This window comes from Anguilla rostrata, chromosome 8 (genome assembly GCF_018555375.3).
Source record: "Anguilla rostrata isolate EN2019 chromosome 8, ASM1855537v3, whole genome shotgun sequence".
Classification (NCBI taxonomy): Eukaryota; Metazoa; Chordata; class Actinopteri; order Anguilliformes; family Anguillidae; genus Anguilla; species Anguilla rostrata.
The window spans coordinates 43320704-43334674 of record NC_057940.1 but is presented as its reverse complement, the minus strand read 5'-3'; the positions used below and the strand labels follow the sequence as shown (position 1 = coordinate 43334674).

Genomic DNA, 13971 nt, shown 5'->3' with positions numbered 1-13971 from the left:
AAACACTTAAAGTAACTCCAAAGGAGCTTATACTGAGACATGTATATATTTGGACATTAGGTCATGCCACCAGTATTATTATTATTTTTTTTTTTTTTGCAGTTTTGTTTGTATGAAAAAAAGGACCAATGAACCTTATAGTTTTTTTTTGCCTTATGGTTGGGGGTGTTACGTCCCCTGCCTCTGCTTGTCTGGGTAGTGCAGGTGGAGGTAATTACCTAATTGCCTGATTGCCTCCACCTGCCTGTGGCCCAATATAAGCCCAGTACATTACATTACATTACAGGCATTTGGCAGACGCTCTTATCCAGAGCGACGTACAACAAAGTGTATAACCATAACCAGGAACAAGTATGACGAAACCCCTAGAGAGAAGTACCGGTCCAAGTACAGGGAACAACCGCATAGTTCAACCTGGACCCTGGTGGTTAAACTGATTAACACTAACAACGAGAACGGCAACAACGCAATCTATGGAAAAATAAAAATAAATAAAGTAGTATGAGGCTGAAGGATTCTTCTTTGGGGCTGTGTGGTTTGCAGTTTGTGTGGGGATCTTTCTGTTTGGTGAACTTTGTGGGTTTTCGTTTGTTGTTTGCATTTTAGTTTATAACTTATACAAATAAATGTCTTTTGTATACACTGTCGTGGACTCAGTTGTTGCGACTTAAAGAGCTGGCCGTAACAATAACTTATACTTTAGTTGGATTTGCGTGCATTCTATGAAGACTGCAGACTTCATATCTATTTCTTTTTTTTTTTTTTGGGACATTTCATTGACTTTTACTCAAGTGAATTTTCTCTGTAGTATCATTACTTCTGCTTGAGTTGAATTTGTCAATATTCTTCTCACCCGATAATGATAATAATGGGTGTTAGACTGGAGACTTCATTATGTCAATGTTTCGTTTTCTTTTGTTTGGGACACCTCATACATTTAGTGATGTAACTCCCTGACTATGCACGCTACATTTTCACATTGCTGTATTGTTGGATTCAGTACAACCACACCTTCTCAACAAGCCCTAATCTGTGTTTCTATGACAATCCATGGCAGAGTTACAAAGTAAATGAGAACATTCTGAATAGACATTCATTTTTTACATTTCTGCTTATTTTAGGTATGTGTTCATAAGTCTATTTCCTACATGCATCAAGATATTCACATCCAGGTTTTTCTATTAGGTTAAGCAACTTTCTGACTGCTAGCATGTCAAATTTGAAAGCTCTCGAAGCTTGAATTATTAATGTACATGAGTTTATATGTCTCAACTCCCACGCAGCCAGGCTATATTTTGGTTCTTTTTTTGTTTTGGGGTATATAACAATATCTATCAATTTAACCATTTTTGCAGTAGTAGAAGAATCGTCCGCACATCCAACAGCTGCTCAGGTGCAAACATAGAGCCGTACAATGCAGTAAAAGGCTGAGGGCACACTGAGGGTATTGCAAAGAATGTGTTTTTTAATGACAAGCTTTCGGTACAAGGCCTTCGTCAGGGCATATCAAGAACACAAAAAGAAGCACATTTTAAGTGCTGTGGAATACAAAGGAGGAGGTACGACACCTGTAGGCTATCAGGCAATTAGCTCATCACATGACGTTATAGGCGTTGTCAAACAATTAACAAAGTTAGAGGCGTACTGGATGGTTTAACAATTAACAACGTCACAAAGGTAATAGGTGTATTAATTAGATGATAAACAACATCACAGAGTAATTGTCATGAACAGCAAAGGATAATGCATGATAGAAAATGTTTTAACAGGAGGGTGGGGATATTAACCTTCTAGGAGAACCTCTGGAAGACAGTTTACATCAACATTAATTGTAGATAAACATACAAACTCTGTAATACAATAGTGCATTTAATAGCACGATAAAGTAAAGAGTAAAAAAGCCTAAAATCCAGGTGTCGACAAAAAAAGAAAAGATGGTGTTGAGGTCTGAGTGAACCTGTACCATACATCAGGAAATACCGTCATAAAAACAGGAACACGGCGAACCTGAAGAAATATATACAAATAGAAAAATTAAGGATAAATAGAAAGGCAATTACAGCAATACTTGCATGTCAAATTCTTCATTAAGACGCCTATTGTAACTGTCTAAAGTATGGATCCACTAGAGTTCTCTCTGCAATAGTAATTCCTCAATGTTACCGCCTCTAGCAGGCGCATTAACCCTTTCGATGCCGAGGAAGCTAAGGGAGGCAACATTGTGGGCACGTTTATTAAAATGAATGGCGACAGGGTAATCAGGGTCTTTTCGTCTGATAGTACTTTTGTGCTCACTGATTCTTTGTTTTAGACATCTTGATGTTTTTCCTACATAAATTAGATCACACGGGCATCTTATGGTATAGATCACATTTTTGGTGTTGCATGTAAGGACACCTTTAATCAGAAAACGTTTCCCAGACTGGGGATGACTAAAATCATAGGTCTTCGAAGTGTTGTGACAATGGGCACAGTTTCCACATGGGTAGTTCCCATCCCTAAGGGGTACTAGGCCTGACTGCGTGGGGCCGGTACTAAGACTGGCACGGACGAGCTTATTGCGCAAATTGGGCGCCCTTTTGTGAACGAAAAGGGGGGGGATCCTTGAATTGAGAGACAAGAACAGGATCTGTTGTGAGAAGATGCCAATGCTTCATAATTATGTTTTTGATCATAAAAGATTTGGGAGAAAAAGTAGTGATACACGTGACAGAAGTCTTTACTCTTTTTCTGGGTTTTTTGTAAAAGCTTGAGTCGTGGTTTTTAAAGTGCCAAATTGTATGCTCCGTTAACGTTTTCGCTAAAGTAACCCCGATCTAGGAAGCACACTGAGGGTATTGCAAAGAATAGGGTACACAGGTTGCATGTGTTCCCAATTCTTTTTTAGCTTATATTTTCAGTTGGAATCATTTTCCTTTCACCCATAAATCCTGACTATGACTGAAACCAATGTGTATGTGGATGGGGAAAAACTTCTACATGTATCTGATTTTAAATACTTGGGTATCATTTTAGACTCCAACCTCTCATTTAAAAAACACATAAGAAAGGCTGCCAACACAGTCAAATTCAATCTATGTCATTTCAAACACATTCGATTGTCTGTCCACTGGTGCTGCTACGCTTTATATGCACTCCATGATCGTCTCTCATATCTCATACTGCCTTACAAGCTGGACACACTGGAATAACTGCTCTACTATCAATAGAGGTTTTATTCAAACAAACACTCAAAGTCTTAGACAGAAAACCCAACACACACCATCACTGTGACATAATAAGAAAATATAATCTATTAAACTTCAACAATTTAATAAAATATGATGACGCCTGCCTTACTTTTAAGATCCTTCAAGGTTTGGCCCCTCCTCCACTTAGTCAGTTTGTAAAGTACAAGTCATACACTGAAAGAACCACACAAGCAACAAAGAGGAAAGACTTTGATGTACCATATAGAAAAAGCAAATTTAGCCAATCCCCCTTTTCTGTCAGATCATCCCACTTACGTACAGACATCAGATCAGGCAACAACTACCGCACTTTCACACATAAACTGAAGTTATGGCCAAAAGCAAATCAATGCTGCTCTCAAATTTGTAAATTTACTATGTTTGATTTTTTTCTTCTTTCCTATATCACTTTTTATACCAAAAATGTAACTTACTATTAACATCTCTCACCTGCTACAGGGACTACAGATGAAAATGAGCTCTTGAGCTAACTCTGGCACTGTACCATTTGACGCAACTGCGGAAATGTTGATTATAGTGTGTTGTCCCTTTTAAATAAATAAATAAATAAATAAATAAATAAATAAATAAATAAATCCTGAAACTGTTGTGCTCAAGGAATTTATGGCTTGGTTTCCAGTGTCAACACATGGAGAGAAGACCTCAGAAAAAAGTAAATCAACCAAACTGAGAGGTCAAACTAGCTTTCAGAAATCTGAATTTATAAAATATAAGCCATTCATTTTTCTACTTTTTTACCTATGTGCTTAAAACAAACATTTTAGTTATATAGTTAATACATCATTCATGCAGTTCAACAGAATGCTAACATGGCAACTTAACACACTACTAAGGCTGCATTCAGACTGCAGGCCATAACGCTCAGTTCGTTTTTTAAAGCAACCCAACAGTACTGCCAATGCAGAACTATGAAGAAATTAACCTGTGGCATAAAAATCACTTAGCTGGTGGCACTCCTGTTACCCTCCTGAACCAATCCAGTCCTAATCACGGGCATATCCCACCCAATTTGCATACACCAGCATGCTACATGCATGCATGGACTGAGCAATTCCAATTTGAGTATCCACAAACATGGAAGTCACATGATTACACCAGATTTATTTCCCCATGCAGATGAACTGAAAAGAATGCAACTCAATGTGTTTTTTGCCGTTCACACTGTTCTAAAAACATCCAATCTTTCACATGAAGATATGAGGTATTTTAAATTCAAAGTTATATTAAATTATAACCCAATATGTTATATATATCTGTTGCAATATTGTTCAATGCTCCCCTGACTGGCCAGAGTAATAGTTCTGTTAGTAGAATGAGGGGACATAAATGTAAATTAGCAAAAGGCAAATTCCACACAGACATTAGTTTTTACATGCAGAGAATAGTCAATATGTGGGATAGCCTGCCAGGTCATGTAGTAGAGGCAGAAACTCTGGGGATTTTCAAGACCAGGCTTGATACAGTGTGAGATACTATCTAGTCTGTCGGTAATCAGAGCAATAATTTAGTGAGGAAAATGGCGAGCTTTGTTGGGCTGAATGGCCTGTTCTCATCATTATGTTATGTTATGAAAATAGAGTACTATCAGTTTACAGACTTCCTATGAAAACTCCCTGTAACATCTGAGCCAGTTAGCATCCTGAGCAGAGCGCTGCACTGGCTGTCTTCTCCTGGGCTCATATTAAAACTTCCTAAGAACTAAATTCATGGCTGGCAGGTGATTTATCCGGCCAGTGCATCAGTCCCAGTCTTTCAGTATCATGCAAATGTCCTTGAGTGGCCATTTCAGAAAAATGGGTGTCCTGTATATTTTTTATACTCGCTGATTTAGCTCTAAAACACAAAATGAAATAAAACATTTTTTATTCATGAATCCACAGACAAAGCGAAAATAAATTTTGCCACATTAACAGGTTGTTTCACAGAGACTCCTCAAGATTTTATTATAAACCCTTATAATTAATTTCCACACATTAAGAGGTACTGCTACAATATCAGACAGAAAGCATTTCTCTCCTCATAAACCAAGAGGTATTTCAAATAATATGCTGTAGCATAGACTCGCTAAATACATTTCTGTTATGTGAGACCTTCCTAAGCAGAGTGCAAGAATGAGCGTTTGAACATACCTGCTGTCACTGTGAAAAGGAATTGCATCAATTGTGGGAAACCCTGTCACATTTAGGCTCAGAATAGATCAGAAAAGGCACTATATCAGAAATCACCAACTCTCCTCCTGCAGAGCCACAGTCTCTCATAGGTTTAGCTTTAACATTAACCCCATCAGCCACCTGAGGAGAGTTATTGTGTAATCAGCTGCTTTGATTGCTGAGGCTGTCCAGGACCAGGATTGAGGACTCCTGCAGACTATAGTCCCTTCCCCTTCAATCCACAGTAATATACATAATTACAGGACTTTAATGAATCAGCAGGTACTGTACATAACGTTTTGTACAATGTTTGATCCATTTTATATTTTATACTAATTTTATATTGTTCTATTTTGTACAATAAAACAATTCATAATAAATACTTGTGCTACAGATGACAAAAACTAGCATGTAATAGGAAGTACGTAGTATCATACACATACTAAACTATTATTAATTAATGTAAAAATAATTAATTTCTTTAACACAGTTAAAACACAACTTTCAATGGCAGATTTCGCTTGATATGTGCAAATGCAGGTGGTAGCAGGGAGTCCTACTTGACGCTAGTTACACAGGCTTGTTACTGATTGGGGGGGTTATGCCCTCATCTCCCACCACTCTTACTTTCCAGTGCCCTCAGGCTGTTCATCGGACCCTTCTTCCACACGGACGGGATCTACAGCCACACAGGAGAGAGGAGAAAGCAGTCAGAACCACTGCCCAACGCAGGACAGACCACAGCAAAGCTGCAAAAAAGAGACGGGACACTGGCGAGGGAGGTGTGGTACCGGGGGTGGCGAGGACGGCTCCAGGTGCCGACCCAGGAAGGAGAGCAGGCGCCTCCAGATCAGGCCGCTTCCCAGGAACATGAAGCCCGTCACCAGCCAGAACACGCGCGGGTCCTGTCAACACAATCACACAGGCACAGGAGTCGCTCAAAGCTTTCCTCAACGCAGAAGCCCCATGCTGTCCTGTCAGTCAGAACTCTTAGAGATGACCATGGGTGATTACCATGGGTGATTAGCATGGGTCTTCTCAAAAGATATTTTTACAGCGGTGTGCTATCACAAACTGGAATAAACAAAGAGTGATGCCGTGATTCCAGTTTGAGGATGCTGAATTGGGATTAACACTCTCAAAACCAATTACTGTAAAGTGAATGTAAGAGGCCTGAAAATAGTTAGAATAACCATAAATTATCACAGAGGGAAGTATCCACTACACATAAACCAAACACCTATTCAAATTAATGTCAATAACTGGAATGACACATTTCAAATCAGACAAAATATGTATTGAAAAAACCTCAGGATTGTATGGGAGTGGTCGGGAGAAATAAATACTTAATAAAGAATACCAAATTTAATTTTATGTAAAATTGATACATGGAGCAGACAAAAATCTTGATGTGTATTTTGTATTTCAGATAATTTCCCAGCCAGCAACTAATTATATCAGGTATGGCAGGGAACGGGGGGAAACCCTGTAACTTTCAAACTTTGTGTGTTCTCTGGAGATTGTGACATGGTTGATGACCAATTCCTGTTGTCTTCCCTGACTACTTTGGGGATCTACATCAGAGCTCTCAACTGACTTGCTTCCTACTTTAACAACTGGTCCCTATAGGGTTGCATGGGGTGAAGTTTTGAAATAGCGGACTACACAGTGAACCTATGATAACCTCTCCCCAGTGTTCAGTCCTTGGTCCTCCAACACAGAGAAGACCCAACTCTTCAGACTGTAACTCAATCACAGATTCCCTGATGCTCTTTGAGCCTTTTTTTAATGATTGCATCATCATGCTTCCTTCTTGTCACAGTGACATACAGCAATCATTTCACCTCTTCAAATGAGGACTCCAGGTTCATCCCAAAGGCCACACCCATCAGGCCGAAGAGAGAGACGGAGAAGGTTCCCATGGTGAGCTGCAAATTCAGCCGCATCATCACATTCCGGTGGCTTAATGGGAAATGTCACAGAGGAGTAAAGACATTATTCCACAACGATTATTGGCCATTAACACAATGTAAATCAGTGTTTCGCAAACTCAGTGCTGGTGGACCCATGTATTAGCTGGTTTTTGTTACATCTCTTGCACAATTAAGGTTGTTGAACATATGGTTGTGGCCAAGTGTCCACACTTTCACCAATTATGAACCTTTTGATTCACCTCAGTCTTTAATCAGAGAAAAAATACTTCTTTTTTGTCACCATTTGTAATACAGCACAATAAGCACAATGTGAATATGGGACTTGTATTCTTCATGGCTTGCACAGCAATGTCTGGCATAATGTAAAACATGAAAAGCGTCTGCTCATGAAAAGTGACCAGCTTGTGTAAATTCTAGGATTGCAGTTGAGGTTGGAATGAAAACCAGCACACACAGGGGTCCCCCAGGACAGTTTAAAAACCACCGATGCAATGGACTCAATTTACAGAACGAAAATTGAGTTTCAGTGTATTAAATGAGCACATGACCTTTTGCCACTGAATACACAAACTGACAGCTTTACAGAGGTGACCTTGCATCCAGTCTGCTGATCATCCATTGGAAATGGCTGCATCCCACATTTTACCTACCAGTGATGAGTAGCTGAGCAGTCAGAGACCGAAATGTATTTGTGCGTACCTGTCCAGGTTGATGAAGATGACACTCTCAGAGTCATCAATGAGGCCCTTAAGCTCTCGTGTCTTATTGCCCAGGTCCTCCGCCTGCATGTAGTAGTTCTCCAACAGCAGCTCCATCTCCTCTGCATGATCTATTCCCAGGCTGCTCTCCTCACTGCCTCCACACACACAGACAAACAGACACATAGAGACACGCACACAGACACAACACACCCAGACACACAGAGACACACACACACACAGTAATGCATAAAGCTAGTCAGACCAACTGCCAACCATAGGAAAACCACTGAAACACATTTACTTATTTCTTTCATTTGGGTATATTGTGAGGTTTGTTCAAAATACAATTATACTCATCTAAACTTTAATCTAAATATAAACATAAAAGCATAAAATTTGAGTAGCACCCTGAGATTTTCCCCAAGTCTGAAAAACGTGTTTGATGTGCTGGTGTCAGTCACCTCATATACAGTTGCCTAGTGAGATGTGTGAAGGCACGCCCAAAATACTGATCTGTCCCCTGCAGTAGGTACGGGTTCATTTTCTTTTGTTGTTAATCACATTTATTGGCTTTGGCATCATCAAAAAGTCAGTAAACAATGTGTCTGCATACAGCTCTTGACTGTAAAAGCTTCACGTGTATCTAGACATGTTTTACTAAAGATGGGCATGAGGAATGTCACATACAACACTTGCGGGTCTGTCCATTTAGTGAGACATAGCTCATCAACAAGCTCTTCCTCGTCCAGGATTTTCAGCAGAGACTCTCTGAAGACTTTGATGTCTGTCTCCAGCTCCGATAGGCTGAGAAAAATGCACATCACAGTTACAAGTATGAGACCTACGGTATATACCACTCAAAGGATGATACATCAATAATACCAAACTCATAAACCATGGCTAAAAACAATCAAATGCTTATTCTTCTTATTAAGAGACTGTTTGGTTAGTTACCGTCCTTCTGTTTAATGAGCTGCACACATTAAACTATCTCCCCACCTAATTGTACTGATAAAGGGAAAATGATGCATTTCGTTGACACCTTATAGCTCTGACACCATTTAATTTCCATGCTGGGGCGAGTTTGTTCTTTTGCTTCAGTGTAAGGAGTAACACACACTAGGAGAAGGTCTTGTCATTCTAAATTTGCAGTGGCACCATATCTTTATGACATTATGGCAAGGCCAACAGAAATCCCTGATCATGTGACCTGAGGGATGTGTGACTGGTGTTACAACCCTTTTCCACATGGTGTCACTGTAGGCACACAATTATCAGGTAAGTTGGAAAGCTAGCCATCAATGATCAATAAGAAAAAGCTAGTCAGCAGAGGAAAGTGTCAACATACGACAACATGGGTACACAAACATTAAAATAATTATTAGGGACAGCATGCAATAATATCCATTGGCTTTACTGCACACCAATGGTTACTTATTTTTATAGTTTATTTAGCAAAACCTGAAATTTATCATTAGACCATATCCAACCAAGTAAAACAGACCAAGATGTCATAGTCCACAAATATCAAAAGCAAAAAACTGGAGTTTAACAAAGTTTTGGAAGTATCCTCTTACAGAGCCGGTATAACATTATCCATGATTTATCAAAGGCACGTTTATCAGTGCTATGCCCTTGGCACAATGAGAAAAACTGCATTTTTACCCATAGTCCTTTTAATGAAAAGTGAATTCACTTTTCTCAAAAAGCACTGCTGTGTATATTTCTCAACGCAGCAAGGATTTTAGGACTTTTCCTAAATTAAACAGACATTTTTCCTCTCGATTATTCCTCTCGACTTTAATTTGTTACATTCTCTGTCCCTACTATTGAATAGAAACGTGGTATTGTCAACACATGTATACTTTTAATTTCATCCACAAGTTTAGAAGCTTCACTTGTGGGAGATGGTTACTTGAGACGATTAATGTATTACAATGGGATGCCTGTTTAAAAAGAAGCTTGAAAAGGTACTGCACAGTCTCGTAGTGCTGAGAGGAGGAATCCACAGGTTAAAGCAAGCCAGGATTTACAACAGGCCCTAATTATAAGCAAATTATTCAGAGCTGCAGAGGAAAGTTAAAGTTACTCAGATCTTAAAGTTACTTAGAAAGGGCTGCTGAATATTTTGCACTGTTCTAAAATCGAGCATTAACAGTACATAACAGAGGCTGTGAATCATTAAAGATGTGTGTTTCAAGCCCTGTGTGTTATTTGACTCCCTGGCTAAGATGTGATGAATGGGCAGACAGAAAGCGGGAGTCCACTCACCTCTTGCTGTTCTGCAGAAGTATGTGCAGTTTACTGCGGTCTGCAGACAGAAGCTTGGGGTCAACCAGAGACTCAAGTGTGTCCAGGATCTGAGGCTGTACCTCGTTCAGCCTGGCCTGCAGTGTGTTCACCTGCAGAGACATGTGCACACCACATACCTGAGTAAGAGCTTTTACCATCACCACAAACTGAGCACTCCTCCAGAACCACCACTACTGGATGACATCTAGCATCACTATTTACTGTGCATTCACCCCAAAACCTATGCCACTGGACAACATCACTGCCACTCACTGCACTAGCATCAGCACTATTGTTATGTCAGAAATTCTTCTCAGCTAATAGACTGGTCACTTTCACATGGACCGGTCCAGAATCTGAAATTTGGACAGAAACCAAGACTGTGCCTTTGTATAATCACTTTTGTAACGGAATTGTGACACATATCCATACATTATAATAGCTTTAGAATATAATGTTTAGAAATCATTGTAAAATTTAATTACTTTAAATAAACTTTGTAAGTTAAAGTTTGTATTTGACATTAGGAAACCTATTGCCACTACTGTGGAAACCCGCACTACTATAAACAATTAATTTCTATGGCTTGAGGCCTGGGGATTTTGCTGTCATTGGGTTAGGAGCAGAGGGACTGCGAGACAGAGGGACAGGTCCTGACCCTGTGTTGCAGGATAGCTTCTATGGCTCTGAACTCAAAGGGCAGTGAGTAGGTGGCCAGGGCTCCATCCCCAGCCAGCTGAGGCCCGAGTTCCCGCACCAGCCAGCGCTCCAGCCCCATACCGCGGAAATCCAGGACCAGCAGGCACTGTGGAGTCACCACCGCTTTCAGAGACTGTGGAGTGCACACAACAATTATGTTTCACTTTGCATTTGCCAACCTGCTACCCTGCTACCACCCCCCAACACTATCACACACACACACACACCAATTTGGAATTTCCTATTGTGCCTCTCCAGTTACCATTATGCCAGCTGCATATCAGAAGCCCTTCAGCTGAAGTGCATGTGGTCCTCCAACTAGTGACTATCTTACACCCTACAGCCTGGGCAGTAGTGCAGAACAGATATGACACATGAGGATGACAGGCAACTGGCGTGTTGTTGGGCCCTTCTGCCAGTCATCTTAGTCAGCTGATGACACAACAGAGGACAAGGTTTAAACCCCTGACTACAGGGTCCAGCCTTCACTGTGCAAGGCACTTCTACTGACTGAGCCACTTATGACTTCTAAACTCCCCAGTCTGTAATATCAAAGTGAAAATGACCTATACCTCCATACGGACAATGATACAGTTGTTCCTAGCCATGATGCTGGTGACGTGCTGGAACCTCAAGTCTCGAGGCTGCAGACACAACTCCTGGTACAGCTCTGTCTTCTTTCTCTCTAGAGAAAGAGCAGTCGGTCAATCTTAGACACTGAGCTGCCTGCACATCATACAAAAGACTAGCTGTTAAATGATTCATCAACGCGTAATGAGGTGGGGGGGGGGGGGGTACTGGAGTGTAATGGGTAAGGAACTGGTTTTGTAACCTACAGATTACAGGTTTGATTCCTTGCTCATGGGTACACTGCCATTGTACCCATGAGCAAGGCACTGTGTTGCTTCAGTATATATCAAGCTGTATAAATGGATGTAATGTAAATGTTAAGCAAAAAGTTGTGTAAGTCACCTCTGGATAAGAGCGTCTGCTAAATGCCTGTAATGTAATGTAATGATGGGCACAGGCATACCACTGTTAGCACTGCAAATACACTGCCTGGCCAAAAAAAAGTTGCACACTCTAATATTCCGTTGGACCGCCTTTAGCTTTGACCGCCTTTGCGCATTCGTCGTGGCATTGTTTCGACAACCTAATGCAACGTCACAACATTTATTTCCACCCAGAATTAATTTTTGGCCGAGATCTTGTATTGACGACGGGAGTCGAACCACTCCGTAAAGTCTTCTCCAGCACATCCCAAAGACTTTCAATGGGGTTAAGGTCAGGACTCCGTGGTGGCTAATTTGTGTGTGAAAATGATTCCTCATGCTCCCAGAACCACTCTTTCATAATTTGAGCATGATGAATCATGGCATTGTCGTCCTGGAATATGCCCATGCCGTCAGGGAAGAAAAAATCCATTGATGGGAAAACCTGGTCATTCAGTACATTCAGGTACTCAGCTGACTTAATTTTATTGCCGCATAACGTTGCTGAGCCTAGACCTGACCAGTTGAAGAAACCCCAGATCATAACACTACCTCCACAGGCTTGTATAGAGGGCACTGTCCAAAGAAATCCAAACGGCTACTTTTTTTTGGCCAGGCAGTGTACCTCTGCAGCTACGGTGAATGATATGGTATATAATTAATTTTGCATATTTGCTTACAGAAAGCAACACTTACCAAAAGAGGTCACGGTTCCTTCCTTGTCAAATTTCATCTGTGCAGCAAACAAACAGGTTATACACACCAACCTTTCAATATGCATCTTTTAAAAAACCTTCAAAAAACCTCAATATTGTCTTGAGAGTTATATTACATGAAAAATAAATGGTTGAATTTAAGTAGGAAATTAGCTGTGTATCTTACCACTACAAATACTGGTACCACACTAGAAAGTGCTGCTTGTGAGGTCTCTGTTACTCTGTGGCGACGGAAAGATGCTACATGAAAAAGAAATCAGACGCAATTCAAAACACGACTAGTTAACTTCACGAACGATTAGCCATGACTGAATTACAGCTTCGAAGTCATTTCTGAGGAGACCCATAATGTATGAATCAAGAGGTACAACTTAGCTACATAATGAAGTTACAGAATGGAGTACAGCTGACACGTGCCTTCTGGATAAAATATCTGCAGACCCATAGCAAATCCTCTATGAACATTTTAATATGAATAGCAAAAACAGCACGTACAGCTCCTACTTGACCTTTGCGACAGCAAGCCCTGGTAACCACCCGTAGCTGATCTTTCCCAGGAATGATGCAAAGGAGGCCGACGGACAAAATGACTTGACCTACGCACATGTCCACAAGTCAAACAATGAGAAAAAAGGGCAGGGAACATCCCGGGTTTTCGTTCCAGTGTGCTCCATAGACCACATTGAGACAGCAGCCTGAAGCAGACCTCCATTTCGTTTTATTTGTAGTCAGTCTTAAAACTCAGCTTCAATGAACAAAAAGCAATAATAGCGACGTCTTCCAAAAACAATTTTGGTAACTTTGAAGTGATCCTGTGGCATACTCGCTGGATGCAAGAGCGGAAAGGCAATTAGATAAATATCGTGTAATTTCCCATTATTATGTTAGTGAAGCGGCGAAAGTCGTAGAAGTTGCTTGACCTAGCAGGCAGTTGGCTAGTAACTAGCTAGCTTGCTTCAACTTCCTCGACAGAGGAAAGCTGTGGGAGCTAAGACTTCGCACAACAACATAATGCAATGAGTACATGTTCACATCCCAATCCCACGTTCATTGTTGCTGCATGTAAACAACGCGCTAATCATTGGGTTATGCACAAAAAGTCTTCTGTCAATTAAGTACAGATAATAACAGTTAGCTAACTGCCAAGTAACACTCAGCGCTCAAGCGGAGCTTCTGATTTGACAACGTTGTGTACCACAATGCATTTCGGCTACAACACGGAAAGCAACTACTTCC

General features: G+C 40.6%; 1 protein-coding gene and 1 long non-coding RNA gene across 2 annotated transcripts in view; one reads left to right on the top strand and one right to left on the bottom strand.

Annotated features, from left to right (window-relative positions):
* Positions 1-6765, top strand: part of LOC135261793 (uncharacterized) — a 499003-nt gene extending 492238 nt beyond the window's left edge. The window contains exon 2 of the long non-coding RNA XR_010332030.1: positions 1408-6765. This is a non-coding gene — a long non-coding RNA (uncharacterized LOC135261793). The remainder of the gene's footprint in view (positions 1-1407) is intronic.
* mrs2 (magnesium transporter MRS2) lies at positions 5166-13897 on the bottom strand. The gene is made up of 11 exons (XM_064348405.1): positions 13231-13897; positions 12902-12975; positions 12716-12752; positions 11600-11712; positions 10987-11160; positions 10308-10438; positions 8724-8840; positions 8035-8187; positions 7246-7363; positions 6193-6306; positions 5166-6080 (listed from the first exon to the last, which is right to left on the bottom strand). Exons 1-11 carry the CDS (start codon positions 13445-13447, stop codon positions 6009-6011), a joined length of 1320 nt encoding a protein of 439 aa, XP_064204475.1. The 5' UTR covers positions 13448-13897; the 3' UTR covers positions 5166-6008.
* Between the last annotated feature and the right edge of the window lie 74 nt (positions 13898-13971).

What these genes read in the sequence shown, in the direction of transcription:
- mrs2 (XM_064348405.1), bottom strand. Translation starts at nt 13,447, where the DNA reads ATGGAGGTCTGCTTCAGGCTGCTGTCTCAATGTGGTCTATGGAGCACA. An exon ending in GTATCATTGTCCGTATGGAG is followed by an intron (nt 11,161 to 11,599) that starts GTATAGGTCATT and finishes TGCACTCCACAG; the next exon opens with TCTCTGAAAGCGGTGGTGAC. An exon ending in TGGACAGACCCGCAAGTGTT is followed by an intron (nt 8,188 to 8,723) that starts GTATGTGACATT and finishes GTGTGGAGGCAG; the next exon opens with TGAGGAGAGCAGCCTGGGAA.